Here is a 23,776-nt window from a genome sequence, read left to right on the forward strand (position 1 = left end):
AAGGTGTGTTTATTATTAATGTTCTGAATCGCAAATCCGACAAGCTTTCATTTAAACCATTACAACTGAAATTTCCATTAGAAATAAAAATTTTAGCATGGGTGTACTGAAAATTCGACATTTTTTGAAAATGACCCATATAGTTTTTTCACTAACCCCCAACCCCCCTCGTTACTGCTTAATTTGGGAAAAATTGATTGGCCAATAAGGATATATGTAAAATTGATGTCAATTAAACAAAACTTGCAGCAATCTTGACCCCCACCCCCAAACTATTTGAATTAAGTTTTTTTTTTATCCTTGTTGATTTTTTTATATCGTCCATAAGCCATGTGCGCATGAAAACGTTGTACGCGTTGACTCGAATATTACCATGTTTAAAATCTGTACATTTTGTAATCATTGGATGTTTAAATTTGTTTTTCTCTGCTTCATCAGTGGCGTAGTTTCTATACAGAGGCAATGCAACAATTCCTCGCTATATTGGTTTACCAAAATGTGAAATTATTATTTCGTAGCATACTAGTAGTACATGTATACGGTTCACTAGTTTTTACTTCTCTTTCGTTAAAGATCTACACAAGTATGTTTCCCTGCAAACTTAAGACGAATTGAAAGAAGTAGTTCAACTTTAATATACTAGTACGCTATAGGTTTATGTAAAAATCTGAAAACGGCTCCTCCTTGTAAATAGATAAAACTGCAATGAAAAGTTTAGTTGTTGTAAAGCCAGTATAAAATGACGCCAAGCGTGATGTACGATATAGAATATAGTAAACCTGAATTTCCCATGCATCCAAAGCGCTAGTCCATGCCGAATGGGGGCATCTGCAGACATATTCTGCTTGTTCTTCTATATATGCTGATTCTTTGCGCAAAATATGGAATTTTAAATCAGATACATTTATCATCCTTTTTTAAATAAGATAAGATATGATTGGATACAGGTTGTTTATTAAGCCTTTTCTTAAAGAAGTAGAGAATGAGGTAAACCAACATGTACCTGAAAAGGCTCTTGCAGCAAGTTTGCTACGTTATATTTAGGTTCGAATGTACCCTCCCTTTAACATGCTTAACCAATTCTATAATTTGTACTTAGATCCCTCCTCCTGCTCGGTTTATTGTTGATGATGTTCTAGTACTTGATATGCATGAAATATTTGCTACTGAACATTAAACAAACATAGAAATATCACCTATTGCTTCTATAAAATTCAGATTGTTTGGCACTGGCTTCACCCTAGAATCATTCCCTTGCTATCAGCATTAAGACCATGGACTATTTTCGTTTCGGACAGACGGATTCGAGTGGTAACTCGACCGGCTTTCGCCTTATACAACGCAGGTTAAATAAAGCAAGTTTTCAGTCTAACGATGTACACTCAGTGACTCTGAACCATGTTGCTACACGTATAGTATAAAATGTTTGTGCAATAGAAATTTACAAGCAAAAACATAAAATGATGCAGTTCCAAATATATGAAATTATATTTGTATATATATTATATATACTCAATATGCGCTAAACCAGTAACCTTTTGTGTCCTGTACTCGAATGACTTACACTTATAACATTTACTTATTTCGGTCGTTCTATTTAACCTTTATGCACCCCGTTGAATCATTTGTGATATCAAGATCAAACGGAAATTAATTCATATTCAACATAATACCACAAAATATAATTCATGTATGGTTTTACATGTACATATTCGGATATACTACAGTAGTGATACAACTACTAACTACGGATCTAATAACATAGGACTTGTCAGAGACAAAATTTCATAAGAAAGTGACCTCTTTAAACAATCATTACAAACCAATCAAATACCATATTTTTTGACCCACAAGAGTTACCCTCGTATAGCGAAGACTAGCGTCTGTAATAAGAGGGTTTTACTACAAGTATTCCATAAACTTAACAATATCAAAAAATTATGTAAATGAGGTCAAGGTCAGTCGAATCCTTCCAGACAGACATGCAAACTTTACAATCATGCCATTTACTAAATATTTTAAAACAATTCCATTGATTTTATGTTGATAGTTCTTAATATAAAGCTTTGCTACAAGTATTACATAAATTCAACATAATCCAAGAAATTGAGGTCCAGGTCAGATAAACCATAGAGAAAAACATGCATTGTACATCTGTAAAGCATGATGCCATCCAATACACCAAATATAGTTGCCCTATTGTTTATAGTTTCTAAGAAACAGACGTAACCAAGAAAACTTATCATCGACCAATGAACCATGAAAATGAGGTCAAGGTCAGATGATACCCTGCAAGACAAACGTATACCTTATAATCCTTCCATACAAAATATAGTTGATCTACTGATTACAGTTTAAGAAAAGCAGACAAAAACTTGAAACTGAGCAATGAACCATGAACATAGGGTAAGGTCAAATAAAATCAGCCAGACTGACTTGTACATCATAAAATATTTTCATACACAAAATATAATTGACCTACATGTATTGCATACAGTATACGAACAAAAAAAGACCAAAACACAAATACTTTACTGACCACTGAACCATGAAGATGAGGTCAAGGTCAGATGACACGTGCCAGTTGGACAGTTACACCTTAGAATCATTCCATACACGAAGTAAAGCAGACCTATTGGTTATATATATAGCATCTAATATATTGACTTGACCACGAAAATTTAACTTTTTTCAATGACTCATGAAATGAGATCAAGGTCAAATGAGAACTGTCTGACGGACATAAGGACCTTGCATGGTATGCATAGACTAAAAATAGTCATCCTTTTACTCATAATATAATAAGAAGAAAAAAATCATGTAGTCACTGAACCATAAAAATGAGGTTAAGGACAATGGTCAAATGACAGACGGAAACTCATAACTTAAGGCATATATGTACAAAGTATGAAGCATCTTGGTCACTCGCTTTCTTAAATCCAAAGCGTTTAGGAAGTTAGCTAACGTCACCACTGGGTCACTATCCCTATGTCGAGCCTTCTGCAAAAAAAAAAACAGGTTTGGAAAAATCTGAACATTGACCAATGAATCTTTAAATTAGGTCAAGGTCAGATGAACCCTGTCAGAAAACAAGTCACTGACACCATGCATATTGACGCAATCATTCCATACGTCAACCTATTACCCATATTATCTGTGAAACAGACATAACTTTGAAAACGTACTACGTAACGCTAAGGGTACATTCATAAGTGGGGACCCACTGACAGCCTTAGAGGGGGCCGCTCTGATTATGCTTCAGTGATTCTCTATATAGTCAACCATTTTTTTTCTAGAAAATTGAGCCCGCCCCCTCTTTCTACATGTAAATCCGCCTCTAGCAATAACCAATAAACCATGTAAACGAGTTAAGGTCAGATAAAACATGCTAGACAGACATATACACCTTACAACTATTCCATACATGTACACCAAATGTAATTGTGCTATTCATGGCTTATGGTATCTAAGAAAAGGTCAAGCCACAAAACCTTTATTTTTTTTCCAATGAACCATGAAAAAGGTCATGGTAAAAATAAATCTGCCAGATAGATATGTATCATATTTCACATTCTTTTCCATACACCAAAATTAATCTATTTTGCTTATAGTATCTCATTAATACCTAAGACTTTCATAAATCAACTAGACATTCGGTCCAGTAAAGATCAGTAAACATTCTTCTTAACTGGACCAGATACTTTTTTACTTTTTTACAGGACATTGATACATATTATTTGAACAAAATTAAAAAAGTTACTGGTCAATTAATTTCATCCAGAAATGCATATCAATGCATTGGACCAAACCATTTTTACTGGTATTTGCCCAATGACTAGCAACCATAGGAATGACTGGTATCTGAGATACAGACTAAAACTCCAAAACTTAAAATTGACCAATGAACCACAAAAACAAGTCAAGGTTAGATAATACTTGCCAGGCTGACATGTACATGTATACATGTACCTATTTCTAATTAATATCATGAATATTTTCTATTTTTATTGTAGGTATGTATATAAATACTCTGACACATCTGGTCTGAAATTTTGGTACTTCATTTTCTGCTTTGAATAAATCTGTGGAGTTAAATCTTTTCGACTTATTTTTACATTTTGTTAATATGCTGTATTAGTGTTACTCCACTGTCCAAGATAAGGGGAGGGTTGGACCCCTACTCGCATATTTAATCCCTGGCCCGAAACACACTGTTTGTGCCTGTTCCAAGTCAGGAGCCTGTAATGAAGTGGTTGTAATTCTTTGCTGTATATCAAAAAGCTGACTATATAATACTGTATGGGTTTTGCTCATTTTTACCTACAATGTATAGTTGTTAATTTCTGTGTCATTTGATCTCTTGTCTCACGGGCAATTACACCACATCTTCTTATTTCTATATCTAACAACATGAAAGCTTCCTACTTTAAAATAGATTTACATGGGTTTTTTTTCATACATTCGTTATATACTGAAACAATTTTTGACATGTCTGAGACTTGCATGAATTTTTAAATTTCATATACATTTTTTTGTACATTAAATTTACCTCATGTCAGCGATTTAGAAAGCAAAAATGTATATACAATGTACATGTAGCGATCACTTCTGATTATTTTCCTATATTTTTAAAAAGGATTTTGGAAAATCATAATTCATAGCATAAAAATGCAGGAAATTTAAATAAGATCCGGGGAAACTTATTAAACCTTAAAATAAACTAATTCTTAAAGGTTACCTACATGTGGTACATGACCAATTCAACACTGTAATTAAATCTTTGAATATTGTTTTATTGGTATAAATATTGATTCAGATCTGTTCATGTTGTTATCAGCAAATTAAACCAGATACATGTACATGTACCTAATCATCAACCCAACAATGTTAGATCTTCCCTCGCTGGGATTTGAACCCATGCTACTGAGATACATGTATCGTGACACCAAATCGCCTGCACTGTAAGCGGTGCACTAGACCACATGACCACCTGGGCTTCAAAATGAAGCTTTTGCTGACCTGGTGTTACCTTTCCACATCAGTTTGAAAGGTATATGTACTTTTACAGTACTTATGTCGATACCTATATTTTGGCATTGCACAAGATCATGTTTATTCTCTGACTATTAACATGATTAATAACTTTTTTACATTAGATCTATTGGATGTTGGATATGTATTGATGGATTGGATAAATGTATTAGTCTCAGAGTCTGATACATTTACATTTTTTTTCTTAGTTGTTATTGGCTTTGAACTAGCTGTCGGTAACTGAGTGAGGATACTCTCAGATCTGTACTTAGTATGTATTTTGTTGTTAGGATTTGTTCTTATTTTGTGCTGAAGCACCACTGTCTAATGGTTAGGGGACGATTGACAAACATTTTTAACCAAGCAAAATTCTTTATGTGCCTGTCCCTAGTCAGAAGCTTGTACCAGTCAATGACATTCAGTGGTTGTTATAGATTTGAATCATGATTGTCATATCTATTTTTCGGTAAATTGTCTTATTAAAAAAAAAGTTAGTTGTCTCAATCATTTTTTGTCAATTGAATTGTTTCATATTATTATTCATATCTTGGCATTTTATAGTTGACTGTAGACTAGAGTATGGGTTTCCTCATTGTTGAAGGCTGTGTAAATTGTACGGTTGTCTATAATTGCTTACATCCAAGTACAATTCATTTGAACTGTGTGGATAGTTGCATTGACAATCATAATTTATACCACATCTCCTTATTTTTCTATAATAATAATAAATACAGTTTTTTAGGTTCACCGTGCACAATGTAAAGGTTCATTCTATAAGCAGATAAGAAATAATTCTACATTTAAATTTTCAATTGTTTGTTCATCATGTTCATATACCATGTATACAAAAATAAAATAAATATATATACATTTGAACTTGTCATTTTTGTAAGTTAGTATTTACAAAAAATGTCTATATGTACATGTATGGTGTGTATATAATGTGTTTACATTATAAACATGATAAATGCACACAAAATATCAAAATTTGAAATACCTCACAGTCATACTACTTATAATTTACTTTAGACATGTTAGAATTAAATGTTAACATGGTTAACATGGTTAAGGCAATGCACATGATGCAAGGAGATCAAAATACAAAAAAAAATACATGAAGTTTATCATGTTTTTATGCAGATGAAGTCCTATTTTACAGTCAGTGACAGTAGAAGATGCATCTAATTGTTAACTTTTTAATTTTTAACTTCTTCAAGTTCGAATTCATTTTTACAGAAATTTCTTTATTCCTTTTGGTCTCGGTTCAGTCTTGTAAATTAGGGAGGAGCATAATAACCATGATAACAGTTTCATTTTAATTATTCTTTGAAATGAAAAAAACTTTACTTGATGATAGAGTTTCTCTGTTTACGTTGTAAACGATCCCTTACAACAAGCATGACAGCTAGACCAGCATCGGAAGCAATTCTGTATTTCGGTTTCTTTTTCAACAGATTCTGAAACTATGCTTGAATTCAACAAATAATCCATACAGAGTGGACTTCATTCCCTTTGACAGGTCACACCTGCCTTATACTTATTTCTTATTGGTCTCAGAATGTGTACATGTACATGTACAGTGTACTTCACTTGAAAATATACTCCCCCACCTTTCAGTTTCAAAGACTTTATATATTATAAATGTCAGGTAAGTATTTAAAAAACAAACACTGTAATACAATGAAAAGCTATGCATAGTGTCTCAATCTATGTCATCATTTCTTAACTTTATTCAGTAGTTCAAATTTCATTCTTTCGAAGAAAACTCTCAACGATAAAGCAAATAATGAAAAGTTTCTTTTGTACCATTCTCCATTGTATTTCACATTCTTACGAAAGTTTTCATTTAGAAATTGTCGGTAAAACATAGACATCTCCTCTGGTGTTAACTTTGACGGTACATCTTTATCTGTTATGTCAGACTCTACTTTTTTCTCAGCAAGTTTTGTTTTCACAAACAATTCTTTTTCACGAAAGAAATCGTCATTATGTTTTGTCCAAAATTTGTTGTTAAAGTAAAGAGTATCTTGTCGTAACATTCGGAACTTTTTCTGTAATGGTGTTTCACTTTCTGGTATGTGAAATTGTATCTGTCTCATGTTTGAATCTTTCTCAGGCGGTCCTACCCAGTCTCGTTCTAGCTTTTCAGGTGGTTTTGATTTGAATTTTTGTTTATCCTTTCTTACGTTTGACATAGAAATATACCTGCTGTAACAGTAACTTTGCCATGATCTGAAGTTTTTCGCTAGATTATTCATATATATTCTATTTTGCAGTTATTTTATAACCTGCTCACGTTTTGAACCTGATTTTTTTAATTTACCGGAAGTTTACAAAGCGACTGTAATCATCCGTTCACTGACGGATAGGAATGCGATTCCGGATATATATAACTGGATTTTCTTCTTTTGGACAGTTTCTAACGAAGATTATTTGCCAGGCATACACATCTCTATTTGAACAGACAAAAAAAATATTCATTTTTTTTCCATTACAATTAAGGGTAAAAAATGGGGGTAATAGCAGATTCTTGTCACATGCAGGGACTCGGAAAGCAGATTAAAATTTTGTTAATCAATGTTTTTTATATTTTTTTTTAGTATTTCTTGTATATTTGTGTTACTTTATTAACGTTTTTGACTAAGACATCGATATTTCTTTGTTTTCTAACAATGTGCAGTTTACTATCCATATCCGTATACTGAAAAACCCTTGTCTCATACTCTTTAAAACCGAGGCTACCTGGGGAGGCCTGCACTGATTGTACTACATGAAACTACCTAGGAAACGACTCAGTATCATTGGTTGAAAATAAATAACCTGACTTACAATATAATAGCCTGTCTTCATATCAAATTGTTTTCACAGCGAGTGTCTTGCAAGAAGCAAGTTAATTCTGTTCTTTCTTAGACATAGCCCCTGTTTTTTTTAGGGATCCATGTTTCTTATTTATTTTTAGTTTTCAGTGTTATTTGTCTTATTGTTTGACGTTTTGTGCTTTATCTGTTTCCAGGTTTGTCTTTTGTTCATTTTCCCCTCTGTATTCTCTTAGTCTTGCATTCCTTTTGTTATTTAGTAATTTTGTTTTAAACTTGATCATGGGTTTTATTTTATTTGAGAATTTTTAGCTTATTTTAAAACTTAACTACTTTAAATTGTATAATTGCCGAAACACACACAAAAAAAAACTAACAGCAGCCACATATTTAACTATTTGAATTACAAATGTACATTTTTGCTTTATCCTAGATATTGGTCTTTTGATATTGTACCTAAAAACTAAAGTTTCACACTGGATCTATACATTTAGCTTAAAAAATGATTAAAACAGAACTTGTGTTTTCAGATTAAGAAAAGGGTATTGGAAACGCCTGGAAAGCACGATTTTGCATCATTTGTTCTATAGCTTCTTGGGGCCTTCAGCGGTTCCCCAACCCTCCGCATTTTTTTTAGCCTCGCTCTACTAGGCATAAATACTTTTAAAAGGGCTAGTCATGCTAGTTACAGCCCAACTTTAATACCGTGTATGTATTCAATACATGTATTTGTAGTTTGGGATTCAGAATCTTGAGTCATTTTTAGAGAGGAAGATGATTAATTTTGATAAAATGGTAAACTATGACTTGACTATACATTGTACATGTAATTTTATGTTAAATAAGAATAAAAAAATAATATAAAAATTGTATGTTTTCAAATATTATAAATATAGTTGTGACAATAAATAATCAGTCCCCTGGTTAAATGAAAATGAAAAAAAAAAATGGTTAAATGAAAATGAAAAAAAAAATGCTTCAACAGTGTAGAAAATCAATAATCCGTCCTCTTAGTCGACAAAAATAAATATCCTATAAAAAAAAAATCATCCTGCCCCCCTCCCCCTCAAATGGTCGTCCCCTTATCATAGTATTTCCCCAAATTACAAAAAAAAAATCATTAAAAACAAATATATCCAGCGAAAAGGCCTTCACTTACAATATTAGACACACGTTCCGCCGTCACTGTACAATATTATGACGTTTGATCATCGTTAACAACGCGATAGTTCTTTATAGGATCACGACTGAATCCCGAAGACACCGACCAGTACAAAAGATGCGATTTATATTCGTGTTAACGTGTCTTCTACTCCTGAACGAAAATACACTTTTCCGGTATGTATAAAATTGTTTCTTAACGATATGAAATTCATTTTGCAATTAAAACTATAATGCAACATGTCGGTTCAGAATAACAGACAATATGTTGAAACAAGAAAAATGACATGTTGGAGAATTTTTGAATTTTTGTAATGTAAACTGTGTGGAATTAACTCCCTTCCCTGCATGTTTTGTTTCTGACTTTACTAGCTCTTTCTATATTAACATCAAAGTTTAGAAAAAAGGAATATTGACCAATATGCATTTTGGACTAGAGGAGAATAGTTGCTCTTCATGTTGCATTTGCTTCAAGGTATATAACGATGATTATGGGTGACATAATTATAACAGGCCCTCACCGTATAGCGCCGGCAGCCATCTATCAAACGGTCCGAAAGGTCAATAAGATAAAGTAATATTGAAGTTTTCTGGATCTTAACCACTTGAGATCTTTAATCCTTAAAATTAAAGTTTCAAAACAATTAAAAATAACTCCCTCTCAATAACTTTTTGTTTATCTTTACAGGTCCAGATACCAGTACAACAAATACGCTGATGCTGACAGATCTGGACATGATGGATTATTCTGGGTAATACTATAAAATGTTTGATTTTGTATTGTTTTAATTTTTATTTTATTATTTGCGCGGGAGAGGTTGCGGGTGCCCAACATCGTTCAAGTATTGTTCGAGTTATTTATCCATTTCATTTTTGTATGATTGTATATTTGTTTATGTATTGTATTTAGTAAATACAAGGGGTACAATCAAAATCACGTGATGGATATACACACACCGGTAGTAACAGTCGAGCAGACCGCTTGAAAGGTAAGTAGTCGTATTTACTTGTTTATATCAATAAAATTTAATAAATAAGGTAGTGCACCGAATGTAGGATACTATCTAGTTTTGAAATACACAATTATTCTTGCTGGAAAGCGTGTAGTAAATGCGAACACTTTGACACAGTTCCGAAATTTCACCGTCGAAGTGTTTGCAATAACTGCACGCTTTCTAGCAAAAACAATTGTGTATTTTAAAACTACATACTATCCGACATTCGGTGTGCCAACTTATTAATCAAAATTTAATTGATATAAACAAGAAAATGCAACAACTAACCTTTCAAGCGGCGAGTTCGACTGTAACTTCCGGTGTGTGTATATCCATCACGTGATTTTGATTGTACCCCTAGAAATAAGTCAAATTTTAAACCCGACTACAAAGAATAGCATATGCTAAACAAAATGGCTACATTATAAGATGTAAAATAAAATCAGTGTGTTTAAATGTGTATGACCCATCCCATCAAAATACATGTACCAACCAACAAGCGAATGCAAAGAAAGAAAACTCAGATATTGGCATATACATGAATACGTCGACTCGCTCGCATCAGTGAAAAACAGATTTGTACATCAAAATTCTTTTTGAGTTCATATTATACTTGGATTAAATAAGAAAATATCAAATACCAGCTCGAATCTGCATGCCTTCGATTACCTCACAGTGAAAATACTTCATTTATTGTTTTTCAATAAAAACAATATCTAGGATTAGGTTTTACAGGGATTCAACTGTACATATATATACATGTACGTAAATGTGAGACATCAACCAAACTAAACACTTAAATAGAAAATGTATCAAGAGACCATTTTATACCTGCTTTCAAGGTAATCGATTACACTAACACATTCATGTATCATAAGGGACGACATCAAAAGATCGATGTAGGATAAAAAAAAAACTTAAATCAAATAGTTTGGGGGTGGGGGTTAAAATTCTGCAAGTTTTGTATATCTAAAATCGATTTTTACATATATCCCTATTGGTAAATCAATTTTTCCCAAATTAAGTTAAGAGGGGGGTAGGGGGGTCAGTGAAAAAACTATGTGAATTAAGTTTTTTTTTATCCTACATTGAACTTTTGATGTCGTCCCTAAGGCACAAATAACTACATGTGAACATTAAGCAAACTCTAAATAATAGCGGATTTTACCCTTTTTTAGGGATTCACAAACTGTATAAAACATCTTACATGAGTAAAAGTTGTGTGTATATTTCAACAGGTCAGAAACCTAGCAACACAATAAAACCTGAATAAAAAATTTGACAAATAGAGACGACAAATGATACCAAATGGGAGTGTCAAAACTTCAAACCTAAAAGGTACCGACAATATCATGCCAAACAAAAGGAAAAAAGGACAAAAAGACGAACAACAATCTACAGAAAACAACATAAATTGAGCAACACAACTCTTACAAAAAATATGTTTACTTTAGTCCTATCTAACATACGCTACATGTGGTACCCTTCTACCCCATTCGCATTTACAGTGTATTTTCTTTTTACTTTTAGGGTCAACTTAGACATCTTGATGTCGTTTTGATGTTGCTGTATCTTTTGATAGCTTACATTGCATACAAGGTGCTTTGATTTATCAAGGAAGGTTATCACGAATCGTAAGTATAATCCAATATTCCTGAATATAGTTATCAAAGGTACCAGGATTATAATTTAGTACGCCAGACGCGCGTTTCGTCTACATAAGACTCATCAGTGACGTTCATATCAAAATATTTATAAAGCCAAACAATTACAAAGTTGAAGAGCATTGAGGATCCGAAATTCCAAAAAGTTGTGCCAAATACGGCTAAGGAAATCTTTGCCTGGAATAAGAAAATCCTTAGTTTTTCGAAATATTTAAACTTTTGTTAACAGGAAATTTATAAAAAAAAATGACCACATTATTGATATTCATGTCAACCTGAAACCGTTCCATTTTTTTGTGAAATATGCTCTGTTTAGTAAACCCCTTCAAGACCCACATATATACGTTTATAAGATGTGCTATTACTTAATCGAATAACCATTGAGAAAATTGCTTATAAAAAAACAATGCATCGTTTAGGAAATAGAAAAAGGGATAAAACTGTTCGACAGAAGTTAGAAATATGGGAAGCAAATATCGCGGGATACCCATTCGTCACAACTCGGCCGATTCCGTACCTTAGAAGGAGAGTAGCGGATTCACTCGAGGATAGCCGATTGAAATACCATTAAATAACAATTTTAAGATGCAAAAGTTATGTTGATGCTGCAACCAAATATCTTACACGAGAGTCTGTTTATCAATATACTGAGAACAAATAGAAATGCAACACATCATTTTCCATATTTGGTCTATGGTTCCATGTATTTATCCAACATAAATATTAATCTTATACGTAACATTGGAGAAGTTGGTATTGTGTCGACCATTTCAATCCGTTATCTCGTGATAATTTAATCTTTTAAAAGGTCCATAAAAAAACTTTCATGTTTAACCAACATGTTATCTATTAAATCAGGCAAAAACGTAAATTGTGGAACGGTACCATGCACTTTATGAAAACCCGTGATAGAGGGTTTATTTTGGTTGAAAATTGTCATTCAGATGAGGAATTTTAATTTCAGGATCTATAATTTAATTATTTAATACCAAAAAAAAATCTTTTGGGTAACTGTGTACTCGTACCATGACTACACTAGACATTTGATATATTTGATAGTGACGGATATTTCACCTTGGATATATATCAGGCAACCTACGAGCACCCAGATCGTTGTTTCAAGAGATATTAACTCGGAAGTGTGGAACTACATGTATCTCCAAAACAAAGAGGATGTGGTATGATTGCCAATGAGACAACTCTCCACAAGAGACCAAAATGTCACAGAAATTAACAACTACAGGTCACGGTACGGTCTTCAACAATGAATAGAGCCCAAACCGCATAGTAAGCTATAAAAGGCTCCGTCGACATGACGTGGCTATGCATTTATACTTATCGCACATAAACTGACATTATATACATGTAACAAGAATATTTACCCGAATGAGAGAACTCGAGGGCGCAGTGATGTTAAGGTTGTTCGCCACATGAAAAGATACAAAATTGCAGTGTTTTCAAATTATGTGTCCAGAAAATAAATAGTTGTCTCCAATCATGGTATAGTCGGTGTGTATAAAGACAATAGATGTAGATTTAAAAAAAAAAATACAAATCTATTTTTAGACCAAGGGAAAAGGTCACGTGACCACCCGAAATAGAAAATAAAATACTGACAAATAAATCGTAGTAGAACAAGGGCATGCGGATGTTTAAATTTAAAGTTTAAGACACCTTTTGGTAGCCTAAGATCTAAAGTTCATTAAAAAATTATGGCAAAGTGTTGTTTTTAAAGATAATGCATATAAAACCAACTTCAAAGTCAAATCATTTCACATTTCGTGCTTTTTCGGAGTTTCAGACACATTTTTATCACTACTTATTATACCTGTATTCTTTGCCATATGTTAGCGAAGTGTAATTTCAAATTCTCTTTCTGGGAAACCAAAAAATATCGACCTTAGTGGCCAGTATGCCGTTGTTCTACTCGTTTTTATAACCGACTCTTCAGAATTTCAGTTAAATCGTCGATATTAAAACGCTCCTTTGACTTTCAATGTTCCAAACGAGTTACTCCCCTTTGTTAACAGAGAACGCTGATTTTCCTTCTAATAATCAAAATTAAGCTTGTTTTTCTGTCCGTATGATATGTTTTCATTTTTTTATAAACACTCTCACCTTACAGTTACTTTGTATTTGTTTGTGTTTTCAGTACGGTTGGATAAATAATATAGTTTGAAAAAAGGGGGAGGGTCCGGAGAACAACATATTTCATCAGCGAATTTTGAAATCTTTGTTTTCATATCTTGCACTGTAATAAAGGCACTGCTAATTTATGAAATTTACTGTATGCAGTTGCAGTCATTCATTCATTGATACATGTGATATGCAAATATAAAAATAAGACGATTTGGTCAAATTTCCATTGGCATTGACCATTCATGTTGAGAACTAGAATCTACATGTATCCAGATAAGATATTCAAATATTGTGGATATAAGCAATTATAATGATGGGTCATTGTACAACACTCATTAATGCAGTGCATTCTATAAAGATAAATTAGAGTCTAGGAATTCTTGAGGGGCCTTCATTTCATACAAACTGTATTTTTTAATGTCTAGGTAACCTTTTCTGTTATTTACTGTTTTGTCTGATAATCACCACAACAGACAGACACTAATTAGCACTATATTCCCTTTTTTTTGTGCAGTGAGTATATAATTGGTCATAATTATCCCTTTCAGACTCTGATACATGAATCATAAATTCTTGCTCAGTCAGAGAAATGTTGAATTTATTCTGGTGTACTTGTTGCAGTGTTATTCTAATAATGTCATGTTCTCCCTAGATCATAAAAAAATGACCCATTGATTTGCAGTAAGCTATATATTTAAATGGTCTGCTTTAGGTATATTAATGAGCAAATACATTAACAAGCAGGGCACTAGTAGCCAAGGCTTGTTTAGGCTTCTGACTTTGCCACTAAATATTTTTAATTGCAAATATCCATAATGCTTATACTTATCTTTCATATTTTTCACAAGTTGGGCCCTATATTAATAATATTAGTTTTTCCCCTTGCTTTATACCCGTGTTATAATATTCAGCTGGAGAGGTTTTTGCATAGTCATATATATGTAATTTAATATAAATAATGAGAACCATTTTGATATATAGGTATAAGTTTAAAATCAGCATTATAGGAGTAATAGTGGTTCTACTCAGAATTGGTCTATCTGTATAAAGAATTGGAAATATTGTCTAACATAAGAACACTTTCATTTTTATTGCTAAAAGTAAAGAAAATTACATTCAAGTTTTGAATAAAATACATTTTGTAGTTTTACTAATGTCATAGACAAAGAATGTCACCTGTCAAGCTGTTGATAAACATTTCCAATAAAACAGTGTAATATCCTAAAAGGAATAATGTATACTTCCTACCTCCTTAATAATGAATGATTTCCTACACATTTATTTTAATCACTGAATCCTTGTAGTACATGAATATCACATTGAATTTTCCTTTTTCTATTCACATTGATTTATCACTGTTTATTCTCATAGCAATTTTGAAGTAAAAATAACACATGATTTGTGAATATTTTGGAATCAATCCTTCCTTTTTAGGGTTTATCCAGTTGACATCATAAAAGCTATGTTTAACTTCTAGTGTAAATATATAGGTCACTTTATCACAGTTTGGATATATTCATTTGATCTGAAATATAATAATAATGAAAATTAACAAATCATTGATCATTATACATTTAACTCACTGTAAACAAGTCAACCACCATAATTAAACACAAAATTTCACACAAGTCATGTACATTGTAGATGTTTCAAATAGTTATACATTGGTATATTTTAACTAATATATAAATATACTATGATCATTATAACTTCTCCAAAGATTGTGATCACCTTCATCATAAATGCTTGTTCAAAACACACTATCAGGAATTCATCCTGTCAACGAAATCAGGACCCAAGAAAATACATGTCATATATCATGTATACATATGTAATGAAACTGTTTGTAAAATCAAATAATGTGCAGCTCTAAATTATTAAAAGTCTTGATTGTTTTGAAATTTCTTAAAAAATTAGCTGATCATATTTAAAAAAGTGTTATTGTAATCTGATATGTAGATATAATGACAGGAATGAGCATGAGCTTGAAGTTATATAATTAAAGAGATGCATTTTGTTCAATTGGAATTTCTATAAATTCAAATCTAGTACCATATTCAAATTATAATCATTAATGCAAACAGTTCATTAAATGAAATTATGGATTTCAAATTTAGTTTGAAATGACAAGAAAACTAGAGTTTAGGTTTAACTACTGATCAATTTATAAAACAGAATACATTTTGTAGTACAAATGTAAAAACTATCATTATTTAATCATGATTGGCAATCACACCTCATCTTCTTATTTTATACTGAAATTTACCTGTTTAGTCAATTCCAATTGATGACAAATTAATTTCAAAGTACAGCACAGTCTGGTCACATCCTGTATTAAAGAAAACAGAGAACACATGAATAATTGAAAAACTTGATATGCCAAAATTAAATCAGATAGTTTATCCAAACAATCTTGATCAATCAAATAAATGATTAAAGATCTATACCTTTTATATTACAAGGCTATCTTTTTTTGACACCTTGCTTATATATATATTTTCTTATTCATGCTATGATATGATAGAGGATATAAAAAAGGCATTTTTCCTTAAACTATGAATACTTTGTACTTGCTAGCTAGCTACATTTATATAATGTGAACACACTCACAACTATATAGCCTGATACTGGATAATTATAGAGAAATAAATGACACATTTATGAAAAGTGCAATTATGTATCTTCCACTTTCTCCTGAATGAAAGTTATAGTTATTTTAACAAAGATTTATAAACAATGAAGTTTGTCATACAATATATTTGAACTCTCAATATATTCAGAGTTTTTTTTATACATCAATATTTAAAATTGATTATTCATAACTTTTCATTTGAAAAATACACCCACATTTTTATTTCTATACTATTTTCCATGAAATAAAGTACCATGAAATAAATACAAATTCAGGTTTGTCTAATGGTACTTGTCAGTCTGATTAGACAATCAATCAGTAAATTTTATTATTTATGTAAATATTTAATTGATTTTTTTCTGAAATCAAATGGCAATTTATTGTAAGTAAATAAAGAACACTACAAATAACAAATAGTGTTATATGCCCGAATCCAAATTTATTTTCGACTTAAAAAACGAACACTTCATAGTGATTACGCGGTCAGATTATAAAATAAACATGGTCAAGTTGGAATTCGATAACACCTCCCCCTTTTTTGTATAGAAAACAACACCTAACGTTTCGCGAATTTAACACATCGTATGAAAACAAAGTTACATAACATAAGTCATATTGTACTTACAGTTGGATACCCGAGTCATGTTTTCCGTCAGGAACATCATCAAATCGTATGAAAAACTCATAAACAGCTGACACGCACTTGCTTGTTTTGATGCCTTTTCAAGCTTTGAAATGACGTTGAGTGTAAGAATAAATGTGCTGACAACCAATAGAAACGACTACATGACGTCACAATTAGATTGCGATAGAATCGTTCAAAACTTATGGAGAACTGCCTTAACATTACTGCGGGATTGCTAAATGTTTATGTCACAAGTCAATACTTGTGCTCGATAAAAGTATGATTTACTATTGAACTAAGTTATTTTCTTAATATTTCAAATACAGCTGATATATTTTTAATTTTTTATACTGTATATATGTATATAGATGCAATTTATTTGAAATACATGGACACATTTTTTTTAACTTTGCATGCTGGATCTGTAATTATAACGGCTATTATTTTTTCCCAAAATTTTTCCATATGAATCATACAGGCATTCGCCCTGCGTGATACTAACTACATATAGCCCCAGAAAATATTTTGGCATACATTGACAATTTTTTTTATCAATTCCCCCCCCCCCCCCCCCCCCATATGAATCTTATAGGCATTCACCCTGCGTGCTACTAACTATAGCATCAGGAAATATTTTCTTGGCTACGGGTGCGGGAAGTTCTCGCTGCATTGGAGACCTGTTGGTGACCTTCTGCTGTTGTCTGTTCTAAGTTCGGGTTGTTGTCTCTTTGACACATTCCCCATTTCCATTCTCTATTTTACATACACAGTATAGAAAATTAATAGTTTTTTCATATTAAAAAGTTGTAACGAAATTATATAATTTATATGGAAATGGGGAATGTGCCAAAGAGACAAAACCCCGACCATAGAAAAAACAACAGCATATACAACAAGAGGCTCTCAAGAGCCTGAATCCTCACCTTAAATTTTTTGCTTAAATCTTCCATCAATGATTATTTTGGGTTTTAAATTTATATAAATGGTTCTTCGATTCTGTCATATCTTCTTCAAAAGCAAAAACAAGAGTGGACACACTGAAATGTCTCGTTTGTCTCGTGTTCATAATATAATTTATGATGAAAGTATAAAAAAACATTGTATACCCCAAGCATTACATTATTGCTGTTTACAGTTTATCTACATCTATAATAATTGAAGATAATAACCAAAAACAGCAAAATTTCCTTAAAATTACCAATTCAGGGGCGGCAACCCAACAACGGGTTGTCCGATTCATCTGAAAATTTCAGGGCAAATAGATCTTGACCTGATAAACAATTTTACCCCAATGTCAGATTTGCTCTTAATGCTTTGGTTTTTGAGTTATAAGCTAAAAACTGCATTTTACCCCTATGTTCTATTTTTAGCCATGTCGGCCATCTTGGTTGGTTAGCCGGGTCACTAGACACAATTTTTAAACTAGATACCCTAATAATGATTTTGGCCATGTTTGGTCAAATATGGCCCAGTAGTTTCAGAGGAGAAAATTTTTGTAAAAGATAACTAAGATTTACGGAAAATGGTTAAAAATTTACTATAAAGGGCCATAACTCCTAAAGGGGTCAACTGACCATTTCGGTCATGTTGACTTATTTGTAAATCTTACTTTGCTGAACATTTTTGCTGTTTACAGTTTATCTCTATCTATAATAATATTCATGATAATAACCAAAAACAGCAAAATTTCCTTAAAATAACCAATTCAGAGGCAGCAACCTAACAATCGGTTGTCTATTCATCTGAAAATTTCAGGGCAGATAGATCTTGACCTGATAAACCATTTAACATCAGTCAGATTTGCTCTAAATCAAATGCTTTGTTTTTTGAGTTATAAGCCAAACACTGATTTTACCCCTATGTTCTATTTTTAGCCATGGTGGCCATCTTGGTTGGTTGGCCGGGTCACCGGACACAATTTTTAAACTAGTTACCCCAATGATGATTGTTGCCAATTTTGGTTCAATTTGGCTCAGTAGTTTCAGAGGAGAAGATTTTTGTAAAAGATAACTAAGATTTACGGAAAATGGTTAAACATTGACTATAAAGGGCCATAACTCCTAAAGGGGTCAACTGACCATTTCGGTCATGTTGACTTATTTGTAAATCTTACTTTGCTGAACATTTTTGCTGTTTACAGTTTATCTCTATCTATAATAATATTCATGATAATAACCAAAAACAGCAAAATTTCCTTAAAATAACCAATTCAGAGGCAGCAACCTAACAATCGGTTGTCTATTCATCTGAAAATTTCAGGGCAGATAGATCTTGACCTGATAAACCATTTAACATCAGTCAGATTTGCTCTAAATAAAATGCTTTGGTTTTTGAGTTATAAGCCAAACACTGATTTTACCCCTATGTTCTATTTTTAGCCATGGTGGCCATCTTGGTTGGTTGGCCGGGTCACCGGACACAATTTTTAAATCTTACTTTGTTGAACATTTTTGCTGTTTACAGTTTATCTCTATCTATAATAATATTCATGATAAGAACCAAAAACAGCAAAATTTCCTTAAAATTACCAATTCAGGGGCAGTAACCTAACAACGGGTTGTCCGATTCATCTGAAATTTCAGGGCAGATAGATCTTGACCTGATTAACAATTTTATCCTGTCAGATTTGCTCTAAATGCTTTGGGTTTTGAGTTATAAGCTAAAAACTGCAATTTACCCCTATGTTCTATTTTTAGCCATGGCGGCCATGTTTTTTGATGAAATGGAAATTAAAACACAAACTTTATTCTAGATACCCTAGGAATCAATCAGATGAAGTTTAGTTTGATTTGTTTCAGTAGTTTCAGAGGAGAAGATCTTTGAAATAGTTTACGACGGACGGACGACGACGGACGGACGACGACGGACGTCAAGTGATGGCAAAAGCTCACATTTCCTTTTGGAAAGGTGAGCTAAAAAAGTTGTATATATGCGATCATATTTATATATATATATATATTTGAGATTGGAGAGAGATGATCGAGAGTATGCGGGAATTTTCTTATTTCTATATTCTATTTAGGGGGAGGAGGAGCTGAAAATGAAAGATAATTTTCTTACCGATACATTTTTTTTCCATATTATAAAAGTGTGCGGGGCAAATTCTTTTTTTGACACTCTATATTATTACCCCCCCCCCCCCTAATTTCGATATAATTTTCTGTGTTTTCACTTCCCTCCTAAAACATTTTCTATCGAGATATTAAGATTCAAAATGTTCGTTTAAAAAGACTTGCCATGGTTTATAAAGAATATTTTTTTTATCCAGTCAAAGGGAGATAAAAATGAAAGAACGCTGATGTAAATAAGGAAGTGAAATACCTGTACAAATGGCAACGGTAGGACAGGTTGACGAACAGGATGCATTCACGTGTCCTATCTGCTTAGAAACACTCAAGTCGCCAAAAAGCTTACCATGTTTACATACCTTTTGTGAAACATGCATTGGTGAGTTTATCTTGTCAACTGAAAAACGCACAGACCACAAACTATCGAATTACCCTTGTCCCGTTTGTAGGACAGTTGTTACACCAACCAACCCGGAAGACGAAACATCACAATGGGCAGCATCGCTCCCACATAATGTCACAATTTCATCATTAATGGATAAGTCACAGAGCGTCAAGCAAGAATGTCATCTCTGTAAACGGCGAGACAAAATTTCCGAGGCAACAAAATGGTGCTGCGATTGCACTGAAGCGCTGTGTGAGGAATGCATGCAATTCCACGGCATTATGAAACTTTCTGCTGGCCATAACGTTGTTCGAATTGAAGAAATGGATACTTCTGCATCCGTAAATGAGCCCGATGCATACGTGTTATCCGATTCGTGTCCAGTTCATACCTCGAAGAGTGTGGTAGCCTTCTGTTTTGATCACCAGGAACTTTCGTGCGTGCTTTGTTTAACTGTTCAACACAGAAAATGTGAAAACGTCCAAGTTATTGAAGAAATGCCCAACTTGAAAGGAGACAAAATAAACCGACTCGTGTTTGAAGTAAATGATATTAAGGTGAAAGTAGAAAAAATAATGAAAGAAAAGGGTGTTGAACGTGACAAACTTGACTCTGACTTTAGAGAAATTGAAGTTAAGACCAACCAATTTATTTCATCCATTAAAGATAACTTAGATGACATTTTAGCCTTGTTTATTAAGGAACTAAACATTACACGAGAAGACCTCAAACACGAGTTTGAAAACAAACTAAAAACGGCCAAAAAACTTTTGAATCATTTTGATCAGCTACAACACTTGACAAAAACTGTTCAAAAGAAGGGTACATTAGCCCAAATGTTTATCCATTTCGAAAAATCAAAAACCGAATTAAAATCCATCCTGGCGGAAGCAACACAGGTTCTAAACACACCATCGATTTGTGCAGCTAAATTAGAAAATAATGCAATACTGGATCAGGTTGAAAAAGTTGATCGCCTTGGAAAGCTAGAATTAACACGAACGAATCCAATCGAAATGAACGAATATGTAAAACACATCTTTCCACCAAACTGTTTACTTTTGAAGAAAACTCAACCACAGGTATGTTTTAGGAATATTACGCTTAAGCACAATAAAACTATTTATTTAGGAGATTTCAATGTTCATGGAGGGGCTTTTATATCCGATGACGTGGTTGTAATCGGAGGAAATGAGGGCGGTTCTAATGGATTGGTAAAAGCGATAAATATATCAAACGAACAATTAATTTGTGAAAGCACTTTTAAGACAACTGTTAAACGATTAGCGTATGATTTTGAAAGTAAATCTCTCTTTGTTTCTTGCTACGAGTCGATGTTGTTCCATTGTTTGAACAATGAATTTACAAGCAACATTAGATTAAAAGATTGCGGCCTTGAATGTAACAATGGAGACATTTGCACTTTTGATGGCGTTTTATACGTTATTGTTGACAATGCAATACAAAGATTGGATTTCACAAAGTTACAAGATGGTATATTCGAAAACTGTTTTGACACCAACACAAAGTGTATCAGTCTCAACGGACTTGAGATTGATTCAAAGAATAAACGCTTGCTTTACACCTCCGAAGATTATGAAGTAGTGTGCACGTCTCTGGAAGGGAGAGAAATATTCAGATACAAAGATAACTGTATCAAGCAAGCACAAAGCTTAGCCGTCCATTCCCATGGATTCATACTTGTAGCAGACACCGGAGAAGCTTCCAATGGATCCATACATGTGATATCCGAAGATGGAAAAGAACGGCGGACTGTTTTGCATAATTGTTATAATAAGGAGCCCATTCGAGATATTTGTTTTGACAAGTTCAACGACCGTCTTGCTGTTTTTGAACCGAGTTACGTTGAAATATACGATCTTTCTGTAGAGGAAAAACCAGAAGGCAAGAACAGGAAGAAAGCCCGTTAGTGATTAATCGAGTATTCAGAAAACAAATTCTTATTTGTTGACAATGTGTAGTTTATATAAATCTTTACTTATAATTTTTGTTTGATTTTAGAAAATACACAAATGTTGACTGAACAAGAAAAAGTAATTATGATATTCCAATTAATAAAATGGAGTTTACCTTGTATGCAGATACCTTGTGTTACGAAGTTTTCGTCTGTCATTTTAACGGTCCAGCAACTGGTTGAAAAAAGATTATAGATTAGTGATTTTGTCATATACATTTCTCACTTATTATGAGTAATAGGATAAACGTGTTTGTTAAATGGATTCATTGTAAGTTAAATGGTCCGACAGACAGATTTAACCTGACCTCGACATCATTTCATGTATCAAGTGACCAATGTTAGATTTACATGGTAAATATAAAAAAAAAAAAACAGATGTGGTAAGATTGCCGATGATACCAGTCTGTTTCTCAAAATGAGATACTATACGCAGTACATTGCAGTAGGACTATATATGTGGTGTATGCAATGAGTGTGAAAGGGTACATATCAGTCGGACAAGCTTTATCTGACCTGACCTCATTTTGATGGTTCATTGAACTGGTGAATGTAAAATTTTTGTGTTTTGGTCTGGTTTTTTTTTTAATACAACAATCAGTACCTATATAGCACGACTACTAGTATATGAGGTGTATGAAATTATTGTAAGGTGTACATTTCATTCTTGCAGGCATCATTCGACCTTGAACCTATTTTCATGGTTAATTGTTCAATGATATTTTTTGTGTGTGTTTTGTTCTGTTACGTGGAATGATTGTAAGCTGTAATGTTAGTCTGAAAGGTATTATCTGACCTTGACCTCATTTCCATTGTTCATTAGTTGCTGTAAATGTTAAGTTTTTGTGTTTTGGTCTGGGTTTTTTTCTTCCAATACAACAAGCAGTAGCTCGACTATTTTTGGTGTATGAAATTATTGTAAGGTGTACATATCATTCTTGCAGGCATCACCCGACCTTGAACTCATTTTCATGGTTAATTGTTCAAAGATAAATTGTTTTGTGTTTTGGTCTGTTATATAAATTACTATAAGGTGTCTGATTGACAGGTGTGTCAATACTATAATATATGTGGAATTATTGTAAAAGAGGGACGAAAGATACCAAAGAGACAGTCAAACTCATAAATCTAAAACAAACTGACAACGCCATGGCTAAAAATGAAAAAGACAAACAGAAAAACAATAGTACACATGACACAACATAGAAAACTAAAGAATAAACAACACGAACCCCACCAAAAACTAGGGGTGATCTCAGGTGCTCCGGAAGGGTAAGCAGATCCT

General features: G+C 32.8%; 1 protein-coding gene and 1 long non-coding RNA gene across 2 annotated transcripts; one reads left to right on the forward strand and one right to left on the reverse strand.

The window, feature by feature from the left end:
- Window positions 1-9,040: 9,040 nt before the first annotated feature.
- Window positions 9,041-22,600, forward strand: LOC143042781 (uncharacterized). Its single transcript, XM_076215241.1, has 4 exons — window positions 9,041-9,185; window positions 9,697-9,760; window positions 11,534-11,637; window positions 20,332-22,600. The coding sequence occupies exon 4, from the start codon at window positions 20,393-20,395 to the stop codon at window positions 22,445-22,447; it is 2,055 nt and encodes a 684-aa protein (XP_076071356.1). The 5' UTR covers window positions 9,041-9,185; window positions 9,697-9,760; window positions 11,534-11,637; window positions 20,332-20,392; the 3' UTR covers window positions 22,448-22,600.
- LOC143043649 (uncharacterized) lies at window positions 14,878-17,291 on the reverse strand. Its single transcript, XR_012968527.1, has 3 exons — window positions 17,064-17,291; window positions 16,073-16,135; window positions 14,878-15,331 (listed from the first exon to the last, which is right to left on the reverse strand). It is a non-coding gene; the product is annotated as an uncharacterized LOC143043649 (long non-coding RNA).
- Window positions 22,601-23,776: the final 1,176 nt, after the last annotated feature.

This window comes from Mytilus galloprovincialis, chromosome 8, assembly GCF_965363235.1.
Source record: "Mytilus galloprovincialis chromosome 8, xbMytGall1.hap1.1, whole genome shotgun sequence".
Lineage (NCBI taxonomy): Eukaryota > Metazoa > Mollusca > Bivalvia > Mytilida > Mytilidae > Mytilus > Mytilus galloprovincialis.